General features: G+C 34.0%; 3 protein-coding genes across 6 annotated transcripts; 2 read left to right on the top strand and 1 right to left on the bottom strand.

The window, feature by feature from the left end:
* Positions 1 to 1957: 1957 nt before the first annotated feature.
* On the top strand, positions 1958 to 4475 carry LOC113778781 (L-ascorbate oxidase-like). The gene is made up of 5 exons (XM_027324274.1): positions 1958 to 2338; positions 2445 to 2537; positions 2636 to 2848; positions 2937 to 3116; positions 3291 to 4475. Exons 1-5 carry the CDS (start codon positions 2042 to 2044, stop codon positions 4245 to 4247), a joined length of 1740 nt encoding a protein of 579 aa, XP_027180075.1. The 5' UTR covers positions 1958 to 2041; the 3' UTR covers positions 4248 to 4475.
* Positions 4476 to 14197: 9722 nt separating this feature from the next.
* Positions 14198 to 17082, bottom strand: LOC113776748 (agamous-like MADS-box protein AGL104). The gene is made up of 9 exons (XM_027321810.1): positions 16898 to 17082; positions 16738 to 16809; positions 16586 to 16604; positions 16283 to 16360; positions 16111 to 16172; positions 15860 to 15959; positions 15696 to 15743; positions 15391 to 15540; positions 14198 to 14317 (listed from the first exon to the last, which is right to left on the bottom strand). The coding sequence occupies exons 1-9, from the start codon at positions 17080 to 17082 to the stop codon at positions 14198 to 14200; spliced, it is 834 nt and encodes a 277-aa protein (XP_027177611.1).
* Positions 17083 to 18337: 1255 nt separating this feature from the next.
* On the top strand, positions 18338 to 21748 carry LOC113777756 (photosynthetic NDH subunit of lumenal location 4, chloroplastic). 4 transcript variants are annotated; one of them, XR_003469210.1, is made up of 7 exons: positions 18339 to 18774; positions 19530 to 19622; positions 20436 to 20496; positions 20565 to 20633; positions 20951 to 21059; positions 21256 to 21283; positions 21390 to 21748. XR_003469210.1 is itself a non-coding variant. In XM_027322948.1 (6 exons), exons 1-5 carry the CDS (start codon positions 18427 to 18429, stop codon positions 21279 to 21281), a joined length of 597 nt encoding a protein of 198 aa, XP_027178749.1. In that variant the 5' UTR covers positions 18338 to 18426; the 3' UTR covers positions 21282 to 21283; positions 21390 to 21748. The 4 variants fall into 4 exon arrangements, 3 of the variants coding, with proteins under 3 accessions (XP_027178749.1, XP_027178748.1, XP_027178747.1); XM_027322948.1 differs by lacking the exon at positions 20951 to 21059 and having other exon boundaries at positions 18338 to 18774; XM_027322946.1 differs by having other exon boundaries at positions 21256 to 21748.
* Positions 21749 to 22840: the final 1092 nt, after the last annotated feature.

Genomic DNA, 22840 nt, shown 5'->3' with positions numbered 1-22840 from the left:
TAGATATTTTTTTTTTACGCGGTTTCACAACGCGGAAACTGGAACCCATTTTTGAGCTTTCAAATCATTTGTCTATAATTAAACATATCATGATATCCCCTCTTTTATTTAATTAATTTCTTTCAAATTTCGGCTAATATAACATAGCTTTTAGCTAGATCACCCTTTTTCTCTTAACGCGGTTTAGTGTTTTTTGGCCCCCGCAAAAAGTTGAATCTGAGATCTGGTTGTAGTTTATTTGTTTAGCTAAGGAAGTAGAAAAATGGCCAATCAGCTTGTCTAGCGTACCGACAATTGGTCAAATCTAAGTAAAAGAAAAAGGTTCCAGTTACAATTCTCGTTGAAATATCATATTCTTGTTTTCCTTAACACGGTATAGGGGCATCTTTTACCACCTAAAATGACAAGCCTTGGCGCTTGGCCAATAACCATTTGATTGTTGGTGGAAGTTCAAAGGTTCAAATCTTATCTCTCATCAATAATTTTTTGTAGCTTGTCACTTTCAATGGTTTCGTCGGATGATATTTCCGTATTGGTTAAGTCCCTCCTCCTTCTAAAATAAGATAAAGTAGGTTATAGAAATATTGTCTAAAAAAAAAAAAAAAGAGAAAGCCTCGTTTTGACCGGTACAACTTGAATCAAGGACTATATAAATATAGACACTGATACAATGATAATAAAAATACAATGAACTTTTACTCTCATTGAAATTTGTGTTAAAAAGCTTTGTCCTATTTTTATATATTATTGTGCGAATGTCTACGTTTATTGTTCTAATGTCTAATATTTGTTATGCCATTGCCTATGCTGTATGGTACAATTACCATTGACAATTATAGAGATAACTTATCTCTGAAACTTCTTGTCGGAGTTAAAAAAGAAGTTTGCAGTCAGAAAGTAATTACGCACCACATAGGATTCTCCGAAAATGTAAAATCCAAGAAATACATAATTAGGGTTAGTTGGAGATGTACTTTATTTACCAAGTCATACCCTTAAGAAGTCAAACAGGGGACGTATTCCTCCTGGCAGTGCTATTCCAGTTACAGACGAGACCAAGTTGGCATGTACAGATTGGCATTGCAACGACCAGATCCGTTTCCCCTGCGGGTGCCGGCGGGGAAAAAAATTTATAATAAATAAAAATATAATCAATAATTTAGTATAAATATATTAATATAGCTAATCAATAATTTACATTAATATAAATATATAATTATTAGTATAACTAATAATATTAAATATGTTTTATATGTATATAGGAGAGAGGGAAGGGGATGGGACAGGATCTCCTACCCCTTTTTTTTAGCGGAAGGTAAAAATTACGGTTTCGAATTTTCTGTCCCCAAATTAATTTCTATCCCTTCTGTCCATTCTTTATATAGTTGTCATGTGTCTTTAATTTTTTGATAACCCAAACTCATACAAACCGATAATAATCGGTTAACAAGTTTACTCAAAACCAAAACTTGCAGTCTTTTTCTTCATGCAAACTAGAGTTGAAGAAATTTTGATTAGGGAACCACCGCTTGATTTATCCAAAGAAAAAAATAGTTTTAAGTTATTGGAGCCGCTTGATTTATCCAAAGGCAAAAAAGTTTTGAATTATCTGTTTTACTTGGTTTTGAGTAAACTTGTTAATCGATTATTATTGGTTTGTTTGAGTTTGTGTTATCAAAAAATTAGAGACACATGACAACTATATAAAGAAGGGACAGAAAGGATAGAAACTAATTTGGGGACAAAAAATTCGAAGCCAAAAATTACCCGCATGAACCGCGGGTGAGCACCCTTTTTAATTGCCCTCCCTCTGTCAGGGGAAATTGGAGGGCAATTTCGTTCTTTTGAACGGTCTTGGTCGTCGTCTGCAACTCGGTCTTGGTCTTAGCTCTCAAGCTATCAACTGCCTCCCTATATATGTAATTGTTTCTTGATCAGCTCAAGAAATTAGCAAGACAAGCTACCGTCCCGAGCTACATTGCTTTAATCAAGACATCAAAACTTGTGGACTGCTTGAACTTTTTCAAGAGATCATTGAGACATGGCGGCTGAGCTTCTCCAATGCAGAAGTTTAGCTAAAAACTTGGTGGGCTTGTGTTTGTTTTTGTGTTTGGCATCTGCCGCGTTTCCTTCTGTTGAAGCTAAAGTTAGATACCATAAGTGGGAGGTGAAATATGAGTACAAGTCTCCTGATTGCTACAAGAAGTTGGTGATGACCATCAATGGAAGAAGTCCAGGACCAACCATCAATGCTCAGCAAGGTGATACTATTATAGTTGAGCTCAAGAACAGCTTGCTACTTGAGAATGTTGCCATCCATTGGCATGGAATCAGACAGGTAATCAAGGAGAAAATCTGACATCTTCCTATATTTCTCTGTTCTCAATATTATGGTTTCTTGATGGTACAAGATTTTAATATCTATTCCTATTTATTGAGTGCAGCATGGAACACCTTGGTCTGACGGGACAGAAGGGGTGACACAGTGTCCAATTCTCCCAGGAGATACCTTTACATACAAGTTCATAGTAGACAGAGTAAGTCCAATGGCTGATATAGTCCCTTGCTTTAATGCTACATGCTTCATTTACCATAGATTTGATCTGATTGGTAAAATATGTCACTTTTCTTGCAGCCTGGAACATATTTGTATCATGCACATTATGGTATGCAAAGAGAAGCAGGGCTATATGGAATGATTAAGGTTTCACTTCCTGCTGGAGAGTCTGAGCCTTTTTCTTATGACTATGACCGCAGCATCATCCTTAATGATTGGTACCACAAAAGTGCTTATGAACAAATGACTGGGCTCAATTCAATACCTTTTGGTTGGGTTGGGGAACCTCAGGTAATTAATGCTTTAATTTAGTATTACAGTTGATCAGTTTTATGCATCAAAAAGCTTGAGGCTAATGGTTTTTCTTCAACATTTTCAGTCAATTTTGATACAAGGCAGAGGAAAATTCAACTGCAGCACACCGGGGATCGAAGCCGGTCTTTGCAATGCGACAAATCCAGAGTGTTCCCCTTTCTCATTGACAGTTGTTCCTGGCAAAACATACCGGCTGAGGATTGGAAGCTTGACCGGTCTTTCAGCCTTGAGTTTTGAAATAGAGGTACAAATTACTACAGTTTCTTACAAATTTTCCTGTTATCAAGAATTTTTAAAGTACCCCTTCACATGCTTAACCAGCTGGACCCAAAATTTTTAATTTCTAAAAGCTTATCCGCAGAATAAACAATCAAGGCCGACTTGCCAAACACTTATTATCATTAAATATTGAATGTAGGGTCACAATATGACTGTTGTTGAAGCTGATGGCAACAATGTCGAGCCGTTTGTGGTCCAAAATCTTTTCATCTACTCTGGAGAGACATACTCCGTTCTAATCAAGGCTGATCAAGACCCTTCGCGAAATTATTGGGCTAGTGCACATATTGTTAGCAGAAATAGCAATACTACCAATGGATTGGGCATCATCAATTACTATCCAAATCATCCCAGAAGAAATCCCCCCACAAGTCCCCCGGTTGGACCTCGATGGAACGATACAGCTCCCAGAATTGCTCAAAGTCAAGCAATCAAAGCTCTCAAAGGCTACATCCATACCCCTCCACAGACAACAGATAGAGTAATTGTTATGCTCAATACACAAAACAAGATAGATGGTCATGTCCGTTGGTCTGTCAACAATGTCTCATTTGGCCTTCCTGATACACCTTACCTCATAGCCCTTAAACAAAATTTTCTACATGCTTTCGAGCAAACCCCTCCTCCAGAAGGATACGATGCTGCCAACTACGACATCTATAGTGTTGCCAAGAATGTAAATGCTACGACAAGCAACTCGATTTATCGGCTCAAGTTCAACTCGACAGTTGATGTAATCTTGCAGAATGCAAACACAATGACTGTGAATAACAGTGAAACACATCCTTGGCATCTTCACGGGCATGATTTTTGGGTCCTGGGCTATGGTACAGGCAAGTTTAACATCTCAACTGATCCCAAGAAGTACAACCTTGTCAATCCGATAATGAAGAATACAGTGCCTGTTCATCCTTATGGCTGGACTGCATTGAGATTCCGAGCTGACAATCCAGGTGTTTGGCTATTCCATTGCCATATTGAATCTCATTTCTTTATGGGAATGGGAGTAGTGTTTGAAGAAGGTGTAGAAAAGGTCGGAAGATTGCCCACATCTATAATGGGATGTGGTGAAACAAAACGCTTTTACAAACCATAGAGAAAACTATCGACTGTTGGTCCTTGTTTGTAGCACACAAGATTCTTGAATTTTTGTCTTGATTCTTTTTAAATGTTTTCCCCATACAAAAGTCTAGGCATTTTTCATTTTTTTTGTACAGTACAAGAACATTTGACTGGCATTTGTCTTCATGTCTTGAAGGACTATTGTACTCTTTTAAGTCGAAAACTGTTTGATTCTATAGAAGAATTTCCCTCTTTCTGTAAAGTGTAAACTAAAAGGACATTTCTGTTAAGCTAAAAAGAAATGGTTAAGCTAATCAAGTATGTCAAAGACTAAATGTATTCTTTCCTTCCCACTGATTTAGAGAGGTTTCATGTCGTTAATCGTACTTGTTCCTATGGATTTAATGCCATTTTGCAATCATGTTTTATGATTTAACAGTTTTTACGGCATGCTTAGAAATTTTAGAATTGATCCTTATATCTTTTCTTAACTGTTTAGTCAATTGACATATTCAGCAAGAAAAAACTGAAGTAATGCAACATAAATTAATGAAAGTTGACAGATACAAAGTGAGAAAAAATGGGAACCATGCAAGCCAAGTAGCCATGCGAAAAGTTGACTTTTGACCCAAAAAAAAAGTAAAAGAAAAAGAAGGTACTCATTAGTATTGATTTTGGAGATAATATCAGAAACCTCTCTTGAGGCTTTTCCTAATATCACTTGACACCCCTCAAATTCTAAAAATATCACTTATCTCCGCTATTAATTTTAAAAAGACTATATTAATCTTCATTTGGTACATAATTCACATATCAAATAAATGGAGCTCAAAAATTAAAAAAAAAAGAAATGAAAGTCACTTTTTTCTCTTTCCCTTTTCTCCAACATTCTCTCTTACTCATTTTTTGGATGACTATGCAATATTTCATTTGTAAATTATAATAAATTGAATTTTAATTATCTTTTACTTTTGATGATTTATTTATTTTGAGTTGATTTTTATAATGATCAATACAATTTTAAAGGTTCAGGCATGAGTTAAGAAGAAGTTGGAAAAAAATATACAGTTGATAAGAAATCAGTTTTTGAGTATATAGAGTTAAGTTGGTGCAAGTGTATTGTTTAGAAAATATCTTTTTTATTTTTAAAATTTATATTTTTATGGGCTATAAGCGTATAACATTATGATGTAGTAGTACTATTAGAGATTATTATTTAGGTGATGGTTTTCTTGAAATAGACGAAGTGGTTTAGGGATATTTTTATTTAGCAAGCAAAATGATATTTTAGGATTTTTAAAAATTTTGTTGTACAAATAACAAAAGTAAAGGAGGTAAGTGATATTTTTAAAACCTTAGAGGTGCCAAGTGATATTAAGAGAAACCTTAGGGGATGTTTCTGATATTATCCAACCCTTGTTGTACTTTGAAACTATATATTTTTAAATATATAATGTGACGAATACTTTTTTTATTTTTGAGGAAATTAGAAGAATAATTTAGTAAACAAAGAAGACTCGTATAAAATTATTGCATCAAAATACAAATAAAGAAGTTAGTTAATTTCTTCTTATGTAAATTCAAAGCTATCCTACTTTCACAATTTGCAACTTTTTCATTAGGGAATAGTTAACAAGTTATTGCAAATTTACAATACTAAGATGATGTTATTGAGACTGCTTTTGTACTCAGAATTTCGTTAGGCTCAGGTTGTGAAACCACATTAGCAGCATGGAGTTTTAGTACTTCTTGGATTAATTCAATGCCAAAAGTAATATTTTCAATACTTGTTGGAAACCTTTGAGGTGAAACCCGAAATAACTTCTTTAAATCAATCATGAATAAATAAGCATAGTTCTCTTTGTTTATATTGAATATCAATTAAAATATTAAGTCACAAATTAATTACTTTATAGGTTATATCATTATGTCCATAAGATTTAGAAATTAGAGCACTTCCAAGAGACTCTAAAGTTTCTTTCTTTGACATGAGAGATGTTGATAGTTCTGTAGAATGATGCCACTGCACAGGGCAGCCATCATTGGAGCTGCTAATTTGACAGATTTCTTCAACCTGGTTTTAAGGAACTAGAGATGTGGTGATACTCTGTTTCCTTTCCCTTTTTTTTGTGGGAAAAATACATAGAATCTTCTGATGGATAAGGACTCCTAAAACATAGGAAATAGAAAATGTACTATGAGTACCATTGGCTAGTACGACAATGACAACATAATATTGATCTTCACTATATCACAACCGACAGAAGATTGTCATATAAAAGATGCAAAACGGCCTCTATGTATTGCAGGCTCTAAATACAACTTATGTGGCAATGTCCTAGGACAGACTTTACATAAGCCACTAGTTTCAAATTTTAGTGTTCACATTACAAGTTAATGCGATCATCCGAGTAGCTCATGTAGTGTCAAAAAAAGTGAAACATACTGCAGTTGTTTTTTTGCATGTTTAAAGGTTAAAAGATACAAAAGCTGCTGCAACTTAATCACATCAACGGTGAACAAGGAAAATTGAAATATCTTGATAAGGGGTTAGGCAACTGCTGAGGTAGGCGGGGGGTTCAACCCCCATCTGCAGCAAAAAAGTTCAAGGGTGGTGCCATAGCACCCTTCTGGTCTAATCAAGTCTGCATACTTACTTGTCCCTAACACACAAACCTCTTTAGACTCCCCCTCTCCTGTAGATAAATGATAGAATATGTTATACAATTGTGATCGTTGCTGGGAAAAAAAAAAAAAAAGATAAGGGTTTAGGCTGTTTCTATATCTTTATACATAAAGGCTCATATACACAATGAACATTACGTGTATCACTATGATTTGAAAAAGTAACATTAATTGACTTTAATTGTTGATGTGCCATCTAAAAAATGGAAATATTGGTCAATTTATTTCTAATCACGAAAAAGTTTTCAACATTTTTTTCACCGCCCCTGTTTCATTTAGATTCTTTTGTTCGTGACATAGTTTTGCCACGAGTAGCAAAGAAAATGAAAACATGAAAAATTAGGTCCGATATGTGTACAATTTTGCAACTACTAGTATGCTTTGTCTTATATATATATCTAGCCCTTTAATCATGAAAAATGAATGTTCTTGTTTTTATGGTTTTTTTTTCTCTTCTTGTGAAAACAAATAACTTACTTGGAGTAATTACCAAGAGAATTTTACACTTAGTTATGCTTCTTTCAAACAAGTTTGACTTTTCACTCATATTTATATAAGATGTTTTATATGCTAGTTCCCGGTATAACAGTCAATATTTTGTTAATGTTATTTAACACATTATAAGGGATTGTCTAATATTCATGATTAATTTTATGATATTTAAGAAATTGTCATGAAGATAACTAATTGAAGTTCTTTCTTGGTACTTTTCTACTTCTTCCACCACATACCAACCGAGCACTTGATCCATTTCTTCTAGAATTGAGGTGAGTATTTTTACTGTGTTGATTTAATGTGGTTAGGAGCTATATAATATGTAGAATTTACACATATACTACAAAAGACCAATGTTTTTTTTACTTATAATTCTTTTTTGTTAACAAATCTTGAATTGCAAATTATAGCGGAGAAATTGCAATTACAAATGGCTGAACTGATCATTAAGTGAAAATTTTAATTTATGATAAATAAACCGAGAAAGCACTTGATCATTATTTGGAGAACATTTTCTCTTTTAACTTGTCATTGTTCAGGAAATATGAGCCACCACTTCACTTGATTACCTATCATGGTGTGAGAAGAATCTTCTCCAAGCTTTGCAAAAAGTCACTGCTAAAGTGGAATACATTGAGATATTATGACCATGGAATTTTTTTTTTTTTTTTAAAAAAAAATTGAACCATCTTTTGATTCTTAATCCTGACCAGAATAGCAATATACTATTGGGAGATGAACCTGTGGAGCCATTCTTGTTCAATTTTAAAGGAAATGAAATCACTTCCACAAAACAACTTGATCTTTCGATTACTCCATATAGGTAAATTTTACTAGTTTCTTGAACATTTTATAAGTCATAATATGCATTGTTCTACCATGTAATCAACAAATCGTATAATGGAACAATTTCAAAATATCGACTTGGATAAACAATTATAGCATTGATTTGTCTAATTCTTCTAAGTTATAAATACTGGTGATTATTTGCCAGAGTTGTTCATGTCCAATAACACTAAATGTAGTTGATGTGTTACTACCTTTAATTTGTTCATATTTAGCGAAGTGACTTGCATGCTTTTTCATAAAACGAGCTCATTTTTACCTCTTCAAGTTTCAACAGTTTTCATCTCATCCTTGCTACTTCTTCACAAGTCTCATCATTTTTGTATAATATACTTTTACATTATTATATACACACTATAGATTTATGACAAATTAGATTATTGAATCAAACTAAATGGTAACAATGACCTTCACCGATACAAAATTAAACATTTATTTTCATTTTGTCATGAATGCATTCAATTGATCTTTGAATTTGCAAAACAGGACCACCTACTAGACCCAATGCTTATAGAGCTGCCACCATCCAACTTAGACCATCCTAAGGTAATAAGCATTGCATAAGAACAAATTTTACTTCGAAAAAGTTCCAAATTGTTTATCTAAACGTAACTCTTAACATTTGCATTATGCTTTATTGTTTAAGTATTTTGCATGTAATCTATCATAACACAAAATTTTGAGATTGTCATCTTCTACTTCAGGCTTTTTCAAATGAGGAAGGTGATATTCTAGTATTGCCAGAAAGAATTTCCTGTGATTCATTATTTGAGGACAACACTATTAAGGTTAGTGGTTTTATTTAATTATACATATTTTTTGGCCAAAGAAAGAAATGGTTTCTTCGAATGGTTGCTTATCTACTTTTAACTTTAGCACATATATGACTGAGGGGTACTTAAATTTTTATGTTGTTATTGAACTAGGATGCTTTAGGAGGTGATGCATCAAGGATTGAAGCAATTGAAGACAATGAAATGCTGGAGTCAGGCGACTTACTCATTGATGAGAATTTCAACTTGGATTTTGATAGCTAACTTGTTTGGCATAATGCCTAGAAATTTCAAAAATGAACTTGAATTATACATCTTTTCATCTTCTTTCTCGATTTATTTATGTAGAGGATTGGACAAAATAGTTAGTTAAGCTTCAGTTTATGTGTTAAAATACCATACATTGTTAAGACAAATTTTAAGAGTTGGGACAACTTTCAATTAGCTTGACATTCTTAATTTTTTCTATTGATTTTTTTTATGAAGTTACATCTAAATTGAAAGGATAGATGATTGGAATTCCATTTGCAAAACAAGGTAAAACGTTTTATATATATATATATTTTTTACACAAGATGAGTAAGATTATTATGGTTATGGTCCTTGTGTTGAATCGGTTCTAATATTAGTCATTTAAATTAAATAAAATTTTTTAAATTTTTTGGTCTTTTTGAGTTTGAATTCTGAATTATTGATTTTTTTCCTTGAAAAGATTACAAAGATGAATATTGTACCATTCTAAATGCCCCAATCATGATATACAAAATGTTTCATAGGAAGGTATTTACTAAAAATTTTATTAGTAAAGGAATATCAATGACGCAAAGGAATATCAAGTTCAGCGTATAGTTGTAAATTTTCCTGCTTTCTATTCATGTTTTTCCATCCTATTACTAGGCCTTGAACATCCTTAAGAATCATATGAACCATATACTCAGGAGAATGCAATATTTTCTTAAACACCTGTTGATTCCTGCTCCACCACAAGTGATACACACTGGCTGCAAACGTCATCCTTTTAACTTGAGAAACATATAGAGCAATGCATAATCATCCATTGCAATTCTCTATCCCACTCAAGAGTCTGCCTGTAAATCAAACACTTTTGTTGCACTTGTTCCCACACATAGCTGGAATATGGACACAAGAAAAATAGGTGGCCAAGAGTTTCCATAAATTGATCTTCCTTAAATTCCTTGGGAACTCATAATTGAATCAAGTTTTTCCTTCCTTAGGTTTCCTCCTAGCTATGTTATAAATTGGTGAGAAAATTTTGTCTTAAAGAAAGATAAAGATGACTAAAAGGGTTAGAGAATTTGATAGTCCTCTAGGTGTATATAGTTTAGATGTATGAAGTTCATGATTGTCTATTAGATTTACAACAAATCTATACTATTGCTATAATTTTATGGCAGTAAAAGTGCTAAACTTTACCCTCCAGCATCCCACTCTTGAAATGATGTCATGTTCTTGAACTATTTTTTAGTGTGATGAAGCTCATAGTGAGTTTATATGATTTTGCTTCTAATTCCAGTTCAAAAATTCAAACTAAATCTTATTTTTATAAGAGAACTAAAAGTAGAGTCAGTATATCTTTTATCCATTATTAATGCTTTATTTTACAGTTGGGCAATGGGGAAGACGTACGCAAACTAGCATTAAAAATGGTAGTTGGAAGTGACCTTAAATTTACAGAAGTTTTGTTCATGCAAGAAATTAATCTTGCCATCCAACGTCATACTAGATAGATATGTACAAATTTGCTGAATGCAAAAAAAAAATAACCATAAAAAAAATAAACAAGGAAAACTCCCTAATAAATTCAACTCATTTGATCACTCATCCTCCTTGAATCCTTTGGTTTAGCACATTCTCTCTTCTTAATCTTTTTTCGTCGGTCTAGAAAATCATGGCTCCAAAGGTGATCAAAATCAAAAGTAGTGCAATGATCAAGAAAAGGTAGATTATTTCCTTGTCTTCCTTATGGATCTGATTTCTCTTCTAGTTTTCTTTTGTTTTTTCCTTCCAATCTCTCTCTCTATTTGGCACATTTAGGTGATGAGAATTTGATTGGAATTTGCTAATTCCTAACAAGTTTCATTTAAAATGGCAGAAAATTCATCCAACATAACATGTTCGAGTCGTCCGGTCGATTTAGTGTTTCAAATTGTTCTTTAAAAAACAAAATAAAGCCATGCATGAATGAAAATTTATCATAAAAATTAATCACCAAAATTTTAGGATTATTACATGCATACAAATTTAATTTCTTACTGTAAGCTATAAGTACATGAATCATAATCTGTAGGCGTATATGTCTCAGCTTGATCTTCACTCCAATCATCAATTGGAATACAGGAACTTCTGATGTAGCTGGTAAAGATCTTGCATTGGATGCATATTAAAAATGGCAAAATTAATTATGGCTGCATGCGTTTATCGAAAGCGGTTACATGAAGAAAATTATTCTTAATGGTGTCTATGATGTAAGATAAAAAGGTTTATCTACTTCATATGAGTTTAGTTTCCCAGTGTTAACTGTCAATTTTTTTTTATTTTTTTTGTTGTTTACCGTTAATGTTATTGTTCCCTTTTGAATTTTTTTTTTTTTTTTTTACAGCTCAAATTACAGGGGCATCCTTAACAACACCAACTACCAGAGTGGAACGAGTTTTCGTGAGGTAAAATGACATCTCTAAATTGATTTGAATACAATGAACTATCAAAATTATAGATCTCCAAATTAACCACCTAATGCACTTAGACTAGAGTTTTGATAGTTAACAAAATAATGTTAGTTCTCACACTTTTCAAAATAATGTACTACTGATTGCTATTATGTACTCATTCACATTTTGCACCATGGTTCATCACAGTGTAAAGGATAAAATTTAGTAATTTACATTTCTTATCAAATGGATCCTAGAGCATTTGCATAAGTCAATTTTTAACAACTTAGAGAATAGCATATTTTTCATGGGTTTTTTTTTTTTTTTTTTGTACTTTTGAATTTGCAGGAGATACTCAGCAAATTGTCGCAGAATCTCATTTGTCGCAGTTGTGCAGCGCTCGCCTGGTTCTCACTTTTTCTTGCTCTCCATCCCTTTCCCTACCCACCTCAATCCACCCTTAGGCTTGGTTTGGGAATTTAGGATAGAAAAGAAAAGAAGAGATATTTGAAGTTATGCAAGAAAGAAAAGAAAAGAAAAGAAAAGAGGAGAAAGAAAGAGATTTCAATATTATTTAGGAGTTTAGAAAAAAAAAAACAAAATGATTTCGGACACATATGTTATGAAAATTTCGTTGAGAACACATTCAAGGATAGAGTTCGTATGAAACAACTCTCAAACAAGTGTCTTTTTTTTTATTTTCTCTCCATTCCCTTTCCTTTCCTTTCCGCCCAAATTTTCAAAACTAAGCCCTAAATCACCCACACCATTGGCCTTCTTTCTGGACTATAAAACATAATTCTTTTTCCCTGATTTATGCATATAACTACTATATCATGGGTTCTCACGGATTTGTTACAATGTTTACTAACTTTTTTTTGTTTTTTTTTTTTAACTGGGGAATCTTTTTGGATGCTGCAAACATAGGCTTGAGGTAATGCAAGGAACCCCCTTAATCACTTATTCTTTAGCTTTCTTTTTCATGTATTTAACTATCATCCCATTACTGAAGAATTATTTCCTACTCTTATGCCAGTCATTTGAAGCTGATCTTCAGAAAGTGAGACTCGACTTGCAGGCTGTGGAAAGAGCCATCAAGTTAGTAGCCATACAACTAATTTTTACCCATTGTTTCTATTGACAATTAGCTTTGCTAATATAAGTGTAATGGCCTTTTACTGTTTAACACATATTAACCAATATGCTGCTATCTCATTTCTTTCCAGGAAAAGAAACAGGTCATCCAAGGGCATGGCTCAGCTCAAACTCAAGCCATTTGTCCACAGCAAGTGACAATCGCTTGATGACAAGCTTTCAAGAGCCTAATGTAAACTATCTGAATGTGTTATATTTGGTATCCAATGGTGGTGGAGTTTAACATTATCTTAACTGAACGTGGACCCTTATGTGTGTTTTCATTTTGTCTCATGCAATAAATATATACTTGGGATTGTTAAATTGATTCATCAGTATCCGATATGATGCTACAAATATCCCTTTCTCGAGGAAACAGAGATGGAAAAATGGTATGCTTAATGAAGAGTTTCTGTATAAGCTTTATCCCTCCCTCCCTTGATATTCAGGGGAACTGTGCACAGGAACAAGTTGTGTACAGAAAGGAATAGAATCAAATATGGTGATTCAATTTATTGCATATGTCATATGCATCATCAATGCATGAGTAGCTTGTCTATACAGATTCATAGAGTCATGAACACAATGAGGGTTGTTTAAATCATACTACTTACACATAGTGAAGGTTGAAGTGGAAACAACAACCTTATTTGATGATATGCAATATTTTTTTTTTCCTTGTGAAGAGTAGAACTAAGATCCATTTGTTGTTGAAAGGATATGCCAAAGAAGTTAACAAGATGTACATTTTCAAAACAAAAACAAGTGTAATGAAGTCTTTAGATACTTGTTTATCAATTTTACTTTTACAAAGGTATGAACTTTTAAGAAAAAAAGATGATATTAATGGTACAACATTTATGGCCAATAAAAAAAAAAAGTACCAATATTACCTAGTATAGGCAACAATAGTACATTCTTGAGCAACAAAAAGAAATAAAAGCTTTTATTCATCAATAATTATCACTATAGATGGCATCACCAAATATAGGGAGACAAAAGAAAGAAAGAAAGAAAGAGATATTATGTGCATAGTTATATTGATGGATTATCATGTTCTCAGACTAAGAAACAAGTTTAAATATGCCTTCGGAGAAGCAAATTCTATCCGGTTCTACTGAAAAGGGCAAACCATCTCTGTCATGGTTTGAGCTTGAACCACTTTTACCTTCGCAATTACAGCATTGAACTTTTTCAACACGCTGTTTTTTGATTGGAAACGTTATACCATATATATATATATATATATATATATATATTTTTTGGCGGGCAAAAAGGCTCATCTGAAACTGTTGCATCAAAATCCAAAGAAGAAAAGCTAATGTGTTTCTTCTTGCCTAAATCTTTAACAGATAAACCTTTGGAGACAGAAAAAAAAATATTCATTCCATAGTTTCGTAATTTGCAGCTTCTTCACTACGCAGCGGTTGACAAGTTGATGCAAATTTAGAATGCTGAGATGGTGGTGTCATGGAGATGGCACTGGTACTCGAAATCCCATTCTGGCATAAGATATATATATGAAATCACATTAGCAGCAAATCCCCAGTTTTGATACTTCTTGATTTAATCTAATACCAGCAAAAGTAATACAAGTTTGAGAATAATGTCTCTTAGTTTGATAAAACAGCAATATTAAGATTATGTTGAAAACATATGATTCTTGAGCACAATTTCAGAAACAAGTTCTTAGCTTCACGGGAAAGGTGACAACATAGGATGGATCTCCCTTTTATGGGTGCATAACATATTATTTATAATTAATGAATTTTATGATCTTTAATCATGATCATTTAGAATAGAAGAATGAGGAGATCTTCAACTCCATGGTTTTTCCATTGTTCATTCGTGAAATGATTCTCAGATTCATAACGTCTCATTAATATTTTGCTGGTTGCTAAGGTTTAGAATCTGTCAAGTTATATACAAGGGTTAATGAAATTGAAGTTCAATCAATTTTACATCCAATGATACAGAGGAAAAAAATAAACAAATAAAGTTGCTTCATTTGTACCGTAAATTCAAGTGATTTTAATGGTGTTAAGCCATAGCTCCATCAACACACATTAGCTATGTTTACTTGTCAGTTTTACAAATGTTTTTGGCCAAGCCATGTGAACTTCTTAGATTTTATGATATTGTCAAATTTGTACCACTGCAATTTCAAAAAAAATGCTACATGCATTTCTGAAATTTCTAAACTAACTCACAAACTAATATGCCACCATCAATCATATAATTATGAAATAATCAAATATCAATGATAGCATAAATGGTTCAAAGAATGAGAGCCCTTACAAGAGAGACTGAAGTTTCTTGTGATAAAGGAGGTTGAAATATTTCAACAGAGCCATGCCATTGTGGAGGGCAGTCATGATTCAAGCTGCTAAAGTGATACCCTTCTTCATTTTGACTCGTGTGGCACATCGAATTCTGAACTTGTGGTGATGACTGATTCCTAAGAATGGATTATATGTCAAAAGTCAAATTCTGCTTGCTAACAAGAGTAGCAAAACAGGATTTGTGTCAAATTGATAGGCAAAAAAAGTCCAAACCTAATAAGAATAAAAGATGCCTCATCAGGTCCAACAGACACACAATTTGAACCATTGGCGTCTGTTTTATGGCCATGCTGATCAAGCCAAGAACTAAATTCCGAGTTCTCAAGAGATCTGTTTCCCTCTACTTGTGCATTGATTATATACTGAACCACTGAGTTTATTTGCTGCAATCAGCATAACAAAAATTTAAAGGGTATTAAACTTTATTGGCACTGGTTAAAAGAAGTTGATTGAATCCAAAGAAAGAAATGATCATCAATATCACAATATGGAATCCAAAAGCATGCAGAATCATATACGGAAAAAGCTGTGGACTTACCTCAACAGTTTCTTGATAACTTGAAGAGTGGTCGGTCAATAAATGCCTCTAAAACAAGAAATATACGAAAAATGTAAAATCATATATTTTGCATATAGGACTTGTCAACCACAATGTAGGAAGAGATAGAGGACTTCTTATGGGAAATGGGATGCTGATTTTACCTTCCTTTTCTCTACAAGGTTCAATGCTTCTGAAAGGCGCTCTTCAGATGACTCAATTTCGCCTAACGATGTAAATTTTTGTGGGTCTGGTTCCAGTAATCTTCGAATTTAACATAAAAAAAAGAGAGTTATTTAGAAACTCTAAGCCTTGATGCCTAAAATTCTTAGATGTATTAAGCTAAATAAATCATAAATTGACAGAATCTAAGTAGTAATTAAGTCTCCTTAGAATAATCAATTTCCTAACTTGCCTTAGCTGTTCCTTGGCTATTTCAAGTTGATGCTGCAAGTTCATAATTTCTTGTTTATATTCCTAAAGACAAACAAAACAAAACAAAAAAAGATACTCATTACTATAAAAGCAAGGCCTCAATTAAGGAAGACTGCAGCTAAATTCCAAGCTTATGAACTCTGCCTTTTTACCTGTGATTGTGCGCTTAGAACTTCAGAGCTGATCCAAGACAGTACTGACATCAGAATTATCAAACAATACCATCCCAACTGAGAAAGGTATTCATATAAAAGGAAAATAAAGCAAAAACATTCCATATTATGGGATTAAAGGATCAGAAAACGACCTTTGAGCTGCAGCATCTTCAGATTTGAGTCTCATTAAGGTGCTTATTACATACTGCAATATATAGTAGGTGCAACATTTAAGTTTGAGCTTCTTGTTCTCTCTCGTCCAAATTTATAAGTATCATTGAAAATTAAGATTTGCCTTACCTCTTTATCGTGAACAATGCTGCAAATTTGGAAAAGAACGTTGCATCGCATTATTGCTCATCAAGGGGAAAAAATACAAAAAAGGAACAAGAGAACATATTAACCACAACAATAATGAAATGAAGGTAGAAAAATAAATTTTAAAAAAATACCCTTCTGAATCATGATCCGATTCTCTTTCCTCATCCTTCAGATTGAAATATTGTAACATTACGTCTTCAATTCTGTAGCCAGCAATTGAGAAAAAAAAAATTATAAGTAATTCTCCATTAAGAAAATGCATGAAAATCTCTTGTATGAATTACATAATACCTTTTGGTGCCTGAGAAGTAGCTAATGCGGCCAGAAGGAGATACCATGAAAAGGGCTATGTCAATGTCACATAAAACAGCAAGTTCATAAGCCTTTTTAAGGATTCCATTCCTACGTTTGGAAAATGTTACTTGTCTATTTGTGTTATTTACAATTCTTGATATTGGAAGCTTAACACGTCCCATTGTTAAGCTTAATCTAGGGACTATGTTCCACAGCTTTAAGGTCAAGAATTTCAAAAAATCGTTCCTAATTGTTATCAATATATCAGAAGGTACAGAATGGGGGAGAAAGGAGGAGGAAGAAGAGCTATTGAACAAATTGGTTGACCCTGTCGTCTAGGAAAGCTTGGTGGTGATTCTGGAAGATTAATGATACGTGTCATCTTGAAGGGTGGTGGAGTTTGTTTTGAATTAGTTTTGTAACCGGAAAATACTCACGACTTATGCTACAATGACATGTAACATCTTTACCTCGGGAAGAATAAGGTACCAATTTGGTGCAATCGGTTGACACAGATTACAGGTTCTAACTTCTAACATGAGTAGCTGTATTATGTGTATATATATACATATCAACATTCGAAAGGTAATTATTAAAACGCTACCAAATTCATGTGTATATCTATACGATGAAAAGAGTAAAAAAGAACCAATTAAGCCAGCAAAATTACAAATAAAGCAACAGATTGATTCAATTCACTGCTAGCAACCAATTTAACAAACAAGAGTAAACCGGGTTGGAAATACACAAAAGAAATGATAATGACAGTCTTCTAAATGGCACTATGTGTGATCCGGTTAATAACGCAAAAAGAATCCCATTGTCGATTCAATTTACAGTCACCTGTAAGATGGTTTGTGATTTATAATAAAAATTTTCTTATTTTGTAATTTTGTTAAATTTAGTGATTTTTAGATCAGTTATATTAGTGACATATTTTATGCCTTTTTTATACTAATTTTTTACTATTAGTGCATTTTTTTGTCAAACAAATTATATTGGATGATAGCCTAAAATCGTATTATATTGTTGAGAGTCATTAACATTTCCTTTTATTTTAACTCGGCAACTTTCTTGTTAAAATGGTCCCATATCGGATTTGGGGCAGGAACAATCAATAGAGAAACCGTCAGGAGCGATTTTGTGCATTTTGTACAAAATGTAATTCAGTTTGCACACGATGTAATTCACTTTGCGTAACATGTAACTATAAAATAAAATTTTGTAAACCCTACACATAATGTGAAAAATAATATATAAAATGAAATCTGAACCTTACATTTTTTTTTTATCAAATCTTGACCGTCAACCTTCCGAACGACTGCTTCCTGCAACCGTTCCTGTCTCAAATCCGTCCCATGACTCCCTCAATTTCTTTATCCGTGGAGGGAAAAATGTCTTGCTATTACTTTGCCTTTTTGCTCTCTAATACTGACCATATCCAACACATCCAACAAGGCCCACGCATCACTCACTAAAACCATCCACTATCAAAATTGAAATTCAGTTGCAAGCAGATAGAAAAAATGGCGGTCTCGACGCTAACTCCAGCCATTGTGACACCAAATCCCAATTACCAAGCCTTCAGACCCAAACCCACATCTGCTACCTTCAGAGTAACTGCATTAGCATCGTCAAATTCACTGAATTCAACCACTCTTATCAGCAAGAAGCAGATATGCCAAGTGGGGTTGGGACTTTTAGCTGCTTCAGTTGTGAGTTCAACACCATTGGATGCAAATGCAACCAGAATTGAGTACTATGCCACCACAGCTGATCCCCCTTGTGAGTTCAGTTATGCTCGCTCAGGTCTTGGTTATTGTGATATTGCCGTTGGTTCTGGCCCTGAGGCCCCTCGTGGTGAACTTATCAATGTGAGTTCTTTACAGTTTAACTTCGGTCTTGTATTGATGTACATGTGAGCTGACTCCTTTTTTTTTGAGAATGGCTTTGAATTGGAGCTGCTTCTTGATTTGGGTTCTGATGATTGGTTCAGCACTGATTATTTGGAGAGGGGAGAATTTGACCAAACACTAGAGGGTGGTTTTTTTTTATTTGAAGGGTGCTTAAATTCATGTTGGACAATCTATGGTCTGGGGAATTGAGTGAAATAGTAATTCAGAGAGTCCTGACAATGTCAAGTGTTTTTCTCTGCATTGTGTTGCTAAGAAGATGGGAAAGTCGGTGAAAATGCCTTGGAGAATTAGGGCGCAAGGTTGGGCTAATTCTAATGAGGGGTATTTTCTCTCAATCAATGTGTATGCATTAATAGTTAATACCAAAATTAAGCCCCTCATTTTCTTTAATCCTTGAAAGCAAGCCCTTTTCACTTATTTTCTCTGAAAAGATTCATCATGTGTTGGTTTTCAGTAGCTTCCAGGATAATCAGTAAGCAGCAACGGCCTTTCAAAGTTAAACTCTTAAGAGCATGGTGTCAATAACCATGTTCTCCTTTCTCTACTGGTCCAAGTGCATTTTTTTTTTTCCTTTTTCATTGTGATTGAAATTTCTATTTATCCTTTGGTCTATCATAATTTCTAGTGAAATTATCATAAAAGAGAGAAGGGACAAAAAGTAGAACTGATAAATATCTACCATTTTCTCACTGTAATGTTGCTTTTTCCGACAGGTTCACTACACTGCAAGGTTTGATGGTGGGATAGTTTTTGATAGTAGCTACAAACGTGGTAGACCCCTAACTATGCGCATTGGTGTGGGCAAGGTTTGCAAATTCTTTCCTTCTCAAGTATAATTGATGTATCTTTCTGCTTTATTACATTGCTTCTGTTGATGCATAATAAGAAAGCCTGGTAGTGCTGTTGTTAAGCATTACCTGCATATATTTCAGAAGAACAAATTACATGCAGATGGTATGTATAAATTATTTTACTGCTGACTGATGCCCATATGCATTTCAGCATGCATAGAAGGAAATAAAGGTGGTCCATAGCACCTAGTGCATTGATCAAGTGTGTAACATTATACGGTTTAGTTAGGGATTTTGTGTCAGTGGCATAGCTATGTTTGCAAGGTCTTTTACCAGTTAGTTTGCAAGGAAAATAAACCAGAGTTTAACTTCTTGGCTTAGGCATAAAGGCTATAGCTTAGCAACTCACTAAGATACATGATTCACATAGAAACAACAGGCATTAAGAAGAGTCACCATGGCTTAGTGCCAAAGAAAGTCGGGGCTTCTATCATGAAATGGCTTCAAACAGGCCTTTTACACTGTTACAAAATGCATCTGCTATCACGATGGGCAAACAGTTGCAGCATTCTTTGAAGCTCTTGTGCATCTGAATGAGAGAGAGAGGGAGAGAGGTTATAACTTCATCATTGTCCCTCAGTAGAAATCTTCTCCTTCAGCATCCATGCAAAATTTTCATTTTTTCCATTTTTACCTCTGAATGTAGATTATCTCCAGTAAGATGTAGATCTTGTTAAGAACAGTTTAAGATTCTTGGAAAATTACTCTATACAAAATTGAAGTTTGATTTCTACGTCTTCCTTGGTCAAAAAATTCTGTTTTTGTTAGGTAATAAAGGGATTGGATCAAGGAATCTTGGGAGGTGAAGGAGTCCCTCCAATGCAAGTTGGTAAGCCATTTGCTTGTTTAATGTGCTATTTCTATCTTTAGGGTTATTCATTTTGACATTTTCCATAGGTGGAAAACGCAAGCTTCAAATTCCTCCACGATTGGCATATGGACCAGAACCAGCTGGCTGCTTCTCAGGTGGGATTTAAATGACTAATATGATAGACACGAGAAGTCGTTAGAAAAGCCAATCTCATGACTTAGAATTAGCTAAAGCATCCAGAAGATATTAATTTTCTAAGCTTGTGGGCTTTACTTTGAAAAATCTTCCAGCAATAACAAGGTAGATCTATATATTTATCTTCCTACTTCCCCTATTAATGACAAACAGATTTAAGACATAATACAAAACCAGAACAGATCTATTTGTAGCCTCTGAATAAATGACCGTTGGCACTGGTTCATGCTAGCAGTACCTGTCTTAATCCTAAAGCCAGTTATCTTGATTTCTTCAGGGGATTGCAACATACCTGGAAATGCAACACTTATATATGACGTAAAGTTTGTTGATATCTACAAGGGAAATAGAAAATGAACGTTATCTAAAAGCAGCAAGTTACTCCAGTGAGTTTTTGAACTATTTTCTCAGGAATTAAGGTCTTATTGTCTTATCATTTCTCATTTCTGAAATGCAAAGCTTAGTAGTAACATGCCTTTAGCACCAGCTGTCCTAATTCCCTGAATACTTTTGGCTTTAACTTATGGAACACTGAACTTAATGTAGAACAGAACTTGTTAACTGAAATAATGCACATTGCAGAATCTTCTGGAGGAGCCTTGAAGTAATGGTATGTTTACCCAGTTATGAGTTCAAAGGTGAAAAGTTCTACATGTAATATGGTCGCTCTTGAAAAGAACTTTTTCATCTTCCTTCTTGAGTCACTACACTTGCAGGCGCTTTGTGCAGGAGTTTTCCCTATCTGCACTCCGAAAAGGGTTACTGTCTTGATCGAATGATCGTGATACGATTGGACAAGTTTGGGATATTCTTTAGTACTGTCAAATGGCAAGATTCTGGCTGTATGCTGTGGTATGGCAATCTTGGAGGTTCAGGCAGCAAGGTCCAGAAATCACGAATAGATAAAGCAATTAGCTAGTACTTTAACTTGTATAACGCCTGATATTTGTTAAAAAAGAAAGCAGAATCATGAAAATTTCCTTGGTGGAACAGACTCCTATTATAGTTTCTGTGGTAAATGAAGTTTCTATGATCATGAACCAGTATACTATTCTCAAACCCCTGGAAGGGCAAATCTAATCTCTGTCATTTATCATAAAAGTTAGCCAGAAACTCAGTTTGTGGTGTTTTTTGAGCTTAAAATCATGAAACAGGTTAAGCAAGATGGACAGAAGTGCATACAAATAAGTCCATTCTTTACCGTCCTTCTTAGAACAACCTTCAATTCGGTCCTTACTCTGAGTTGGCTTGCCCACTGTCTATAGATATATAGACAGTGCTTAATTACAAGGGCTCCTGTTGCATTAATTTTGCCATTGATCAGCTACAGAGTCCAGATACTATGTAAAAGATCTGTCTTAGTGCATTAAGAATTCGTTCTCATCATAAATGACAATGGTTAGATGATTTGTTGATAGGTAATTTAGAATTTTAATTTTCCCCGATGATATCTTCAAGTTGTCTTCCAGAAAGAAGGTAAATCACAGAGAAGTTTCTATATGATGTGTTTGCAGTCTGTCTGATCTTCTAAGTAGTTACTCTTTCCTTTTGGATGAGCGAGTCATAGTTATTAATCTGTTGGTAGCCTTTTGGTTTATCCTGTGGCTACTGAACAAACTTGCGCAAAATTCTACCATGGTATATATTTGCTGAAATAGCCCTATTAGTTCTTCAAATTTAAGCTTCCTTTTAGCACTTGGAATCTCTGGATTTGCTTCAAAAGGCAGCACAAGCTGAAAATTCATGGATCCTATCAAAGCCCACAAACATAAAGATCCTAGCTGGGAGATCCCTATATCTCTCTCTCTCTTTTTGTATGCCAGAGAAATTGTTCATCTTCTACCTAGCTTTTTTTCTCGAATAGGTTGCCGCTTTAATGATTTTCTAAATTGTTCATTGAACTTTGAAATATCTTTTGCTATTAATTGCTGGTTTGCTAGGGATTAAAAATAGTAAGCAGTTCTTATAGTACCTCAGAAAATAAAAGGTAGAACAGTTCTTACAATGCGTCACAAAAACAATAATGTTTATGCAATCCTTTTATAATTTTGTTGATCCGGTCTTTTCAGTGAGAGAGCTATTTGTATAATTTTCAACTCCTGATGTAGATTGACACATTATAATAGGACCACAAGCTCTACACAAAGATGAACAAATGAAGTAAGCA

Source organism: Coffea eugenioides, chromosome 7 (assembly GCF_003713205.1).
Source record: "Coffea eugenioides isolate CCC68of chromosome 7, Ceug_1.0, whole genome shotgun sequence".
NCBI lineage: Eukaryota > Viridiplantae > Streptophyta > Magnoliopsida > Gentianales > Rubiaceae > Coffea > Coffea eugenioides.
This window is presented reverse-complemented; position numbering and strand designations above follow the sequence as displayed.

What these genes read in the sequence shown, in the direction of transcription:
- LOC113778781 (XM_027324274.1), top strand. Translation starts at nt 2,042, where the DNA reads ATGGCGGCTGAGCTTCTCCAATGCAGAAGTTTAGCTAAAAACTTGGTG. An exon ending in ACAAGTTCATAGTAGACAGA is followed by an intron (nt 2,538 to 2,635) that starts GTAAGTCCAATG and finishes CTTTTCTTGCAG; the next exon opens with CCTGGAACATATTTGTATCA. An exon ending in GTTGGGTTGGGGAACCTCAG is followed by an intron (nt 2,849 to 2,936) that starts GTAATTAATGCT and finishes CAACATTTTCAG; the next exon opens with TCAATTTTGATACAAGGCAG.
- LOC113776748 (XM_027321810.1), bottom strand. Translation starts at nt 17,082, where the DNA reads ATGGGACGTGTTAAGCTTCCAATATCAAGAATTGTAAATAACACAAAT. An exon ending in TTCTAAGCGCACAATCACAG is followed by an intron (nt 16,173 to 16,282) that starts GTAAAAAGGCAG and finishes GTTTGTCTTTAG; the next exon opens with GAATATAAACAAGAAATTAT. An exon ending in GTTATCAAGAAACTGTTGAG is followed by an intron (nt 15,541 to 15,695) that starts GTAAGTCCACAG and finishes TGCTGATTGCAG; the next exon opens with CAAATAAACTCAGTGGTTCA.
- LOC113777756 (XM_027322946.1), top strand. Translation starts at nt 18,427, where the DNA reads ATGGCGGTCTCGACGCTAACTCCAGCCATTGTGACACCAAATCCCAAT. An exon ending in AGTCCCTCCAATGCAAGTTG is followed by an intron (nt 20,497 to 20,564) that starts GTAAGCCATTTG and finishes CATTTTCCATAG; the next exon opens with GTGGAAAACGCAAGCTTCAA. An exon ending in ACCAGCTGGCTGCTTCTCAG is followed by an intron (nt 20,634 to 20,950) that starts GTGGGATTTAAA and finishes TGATTTCTTCAG; the next exon opens with GGGATTGCAACATACCTGGA.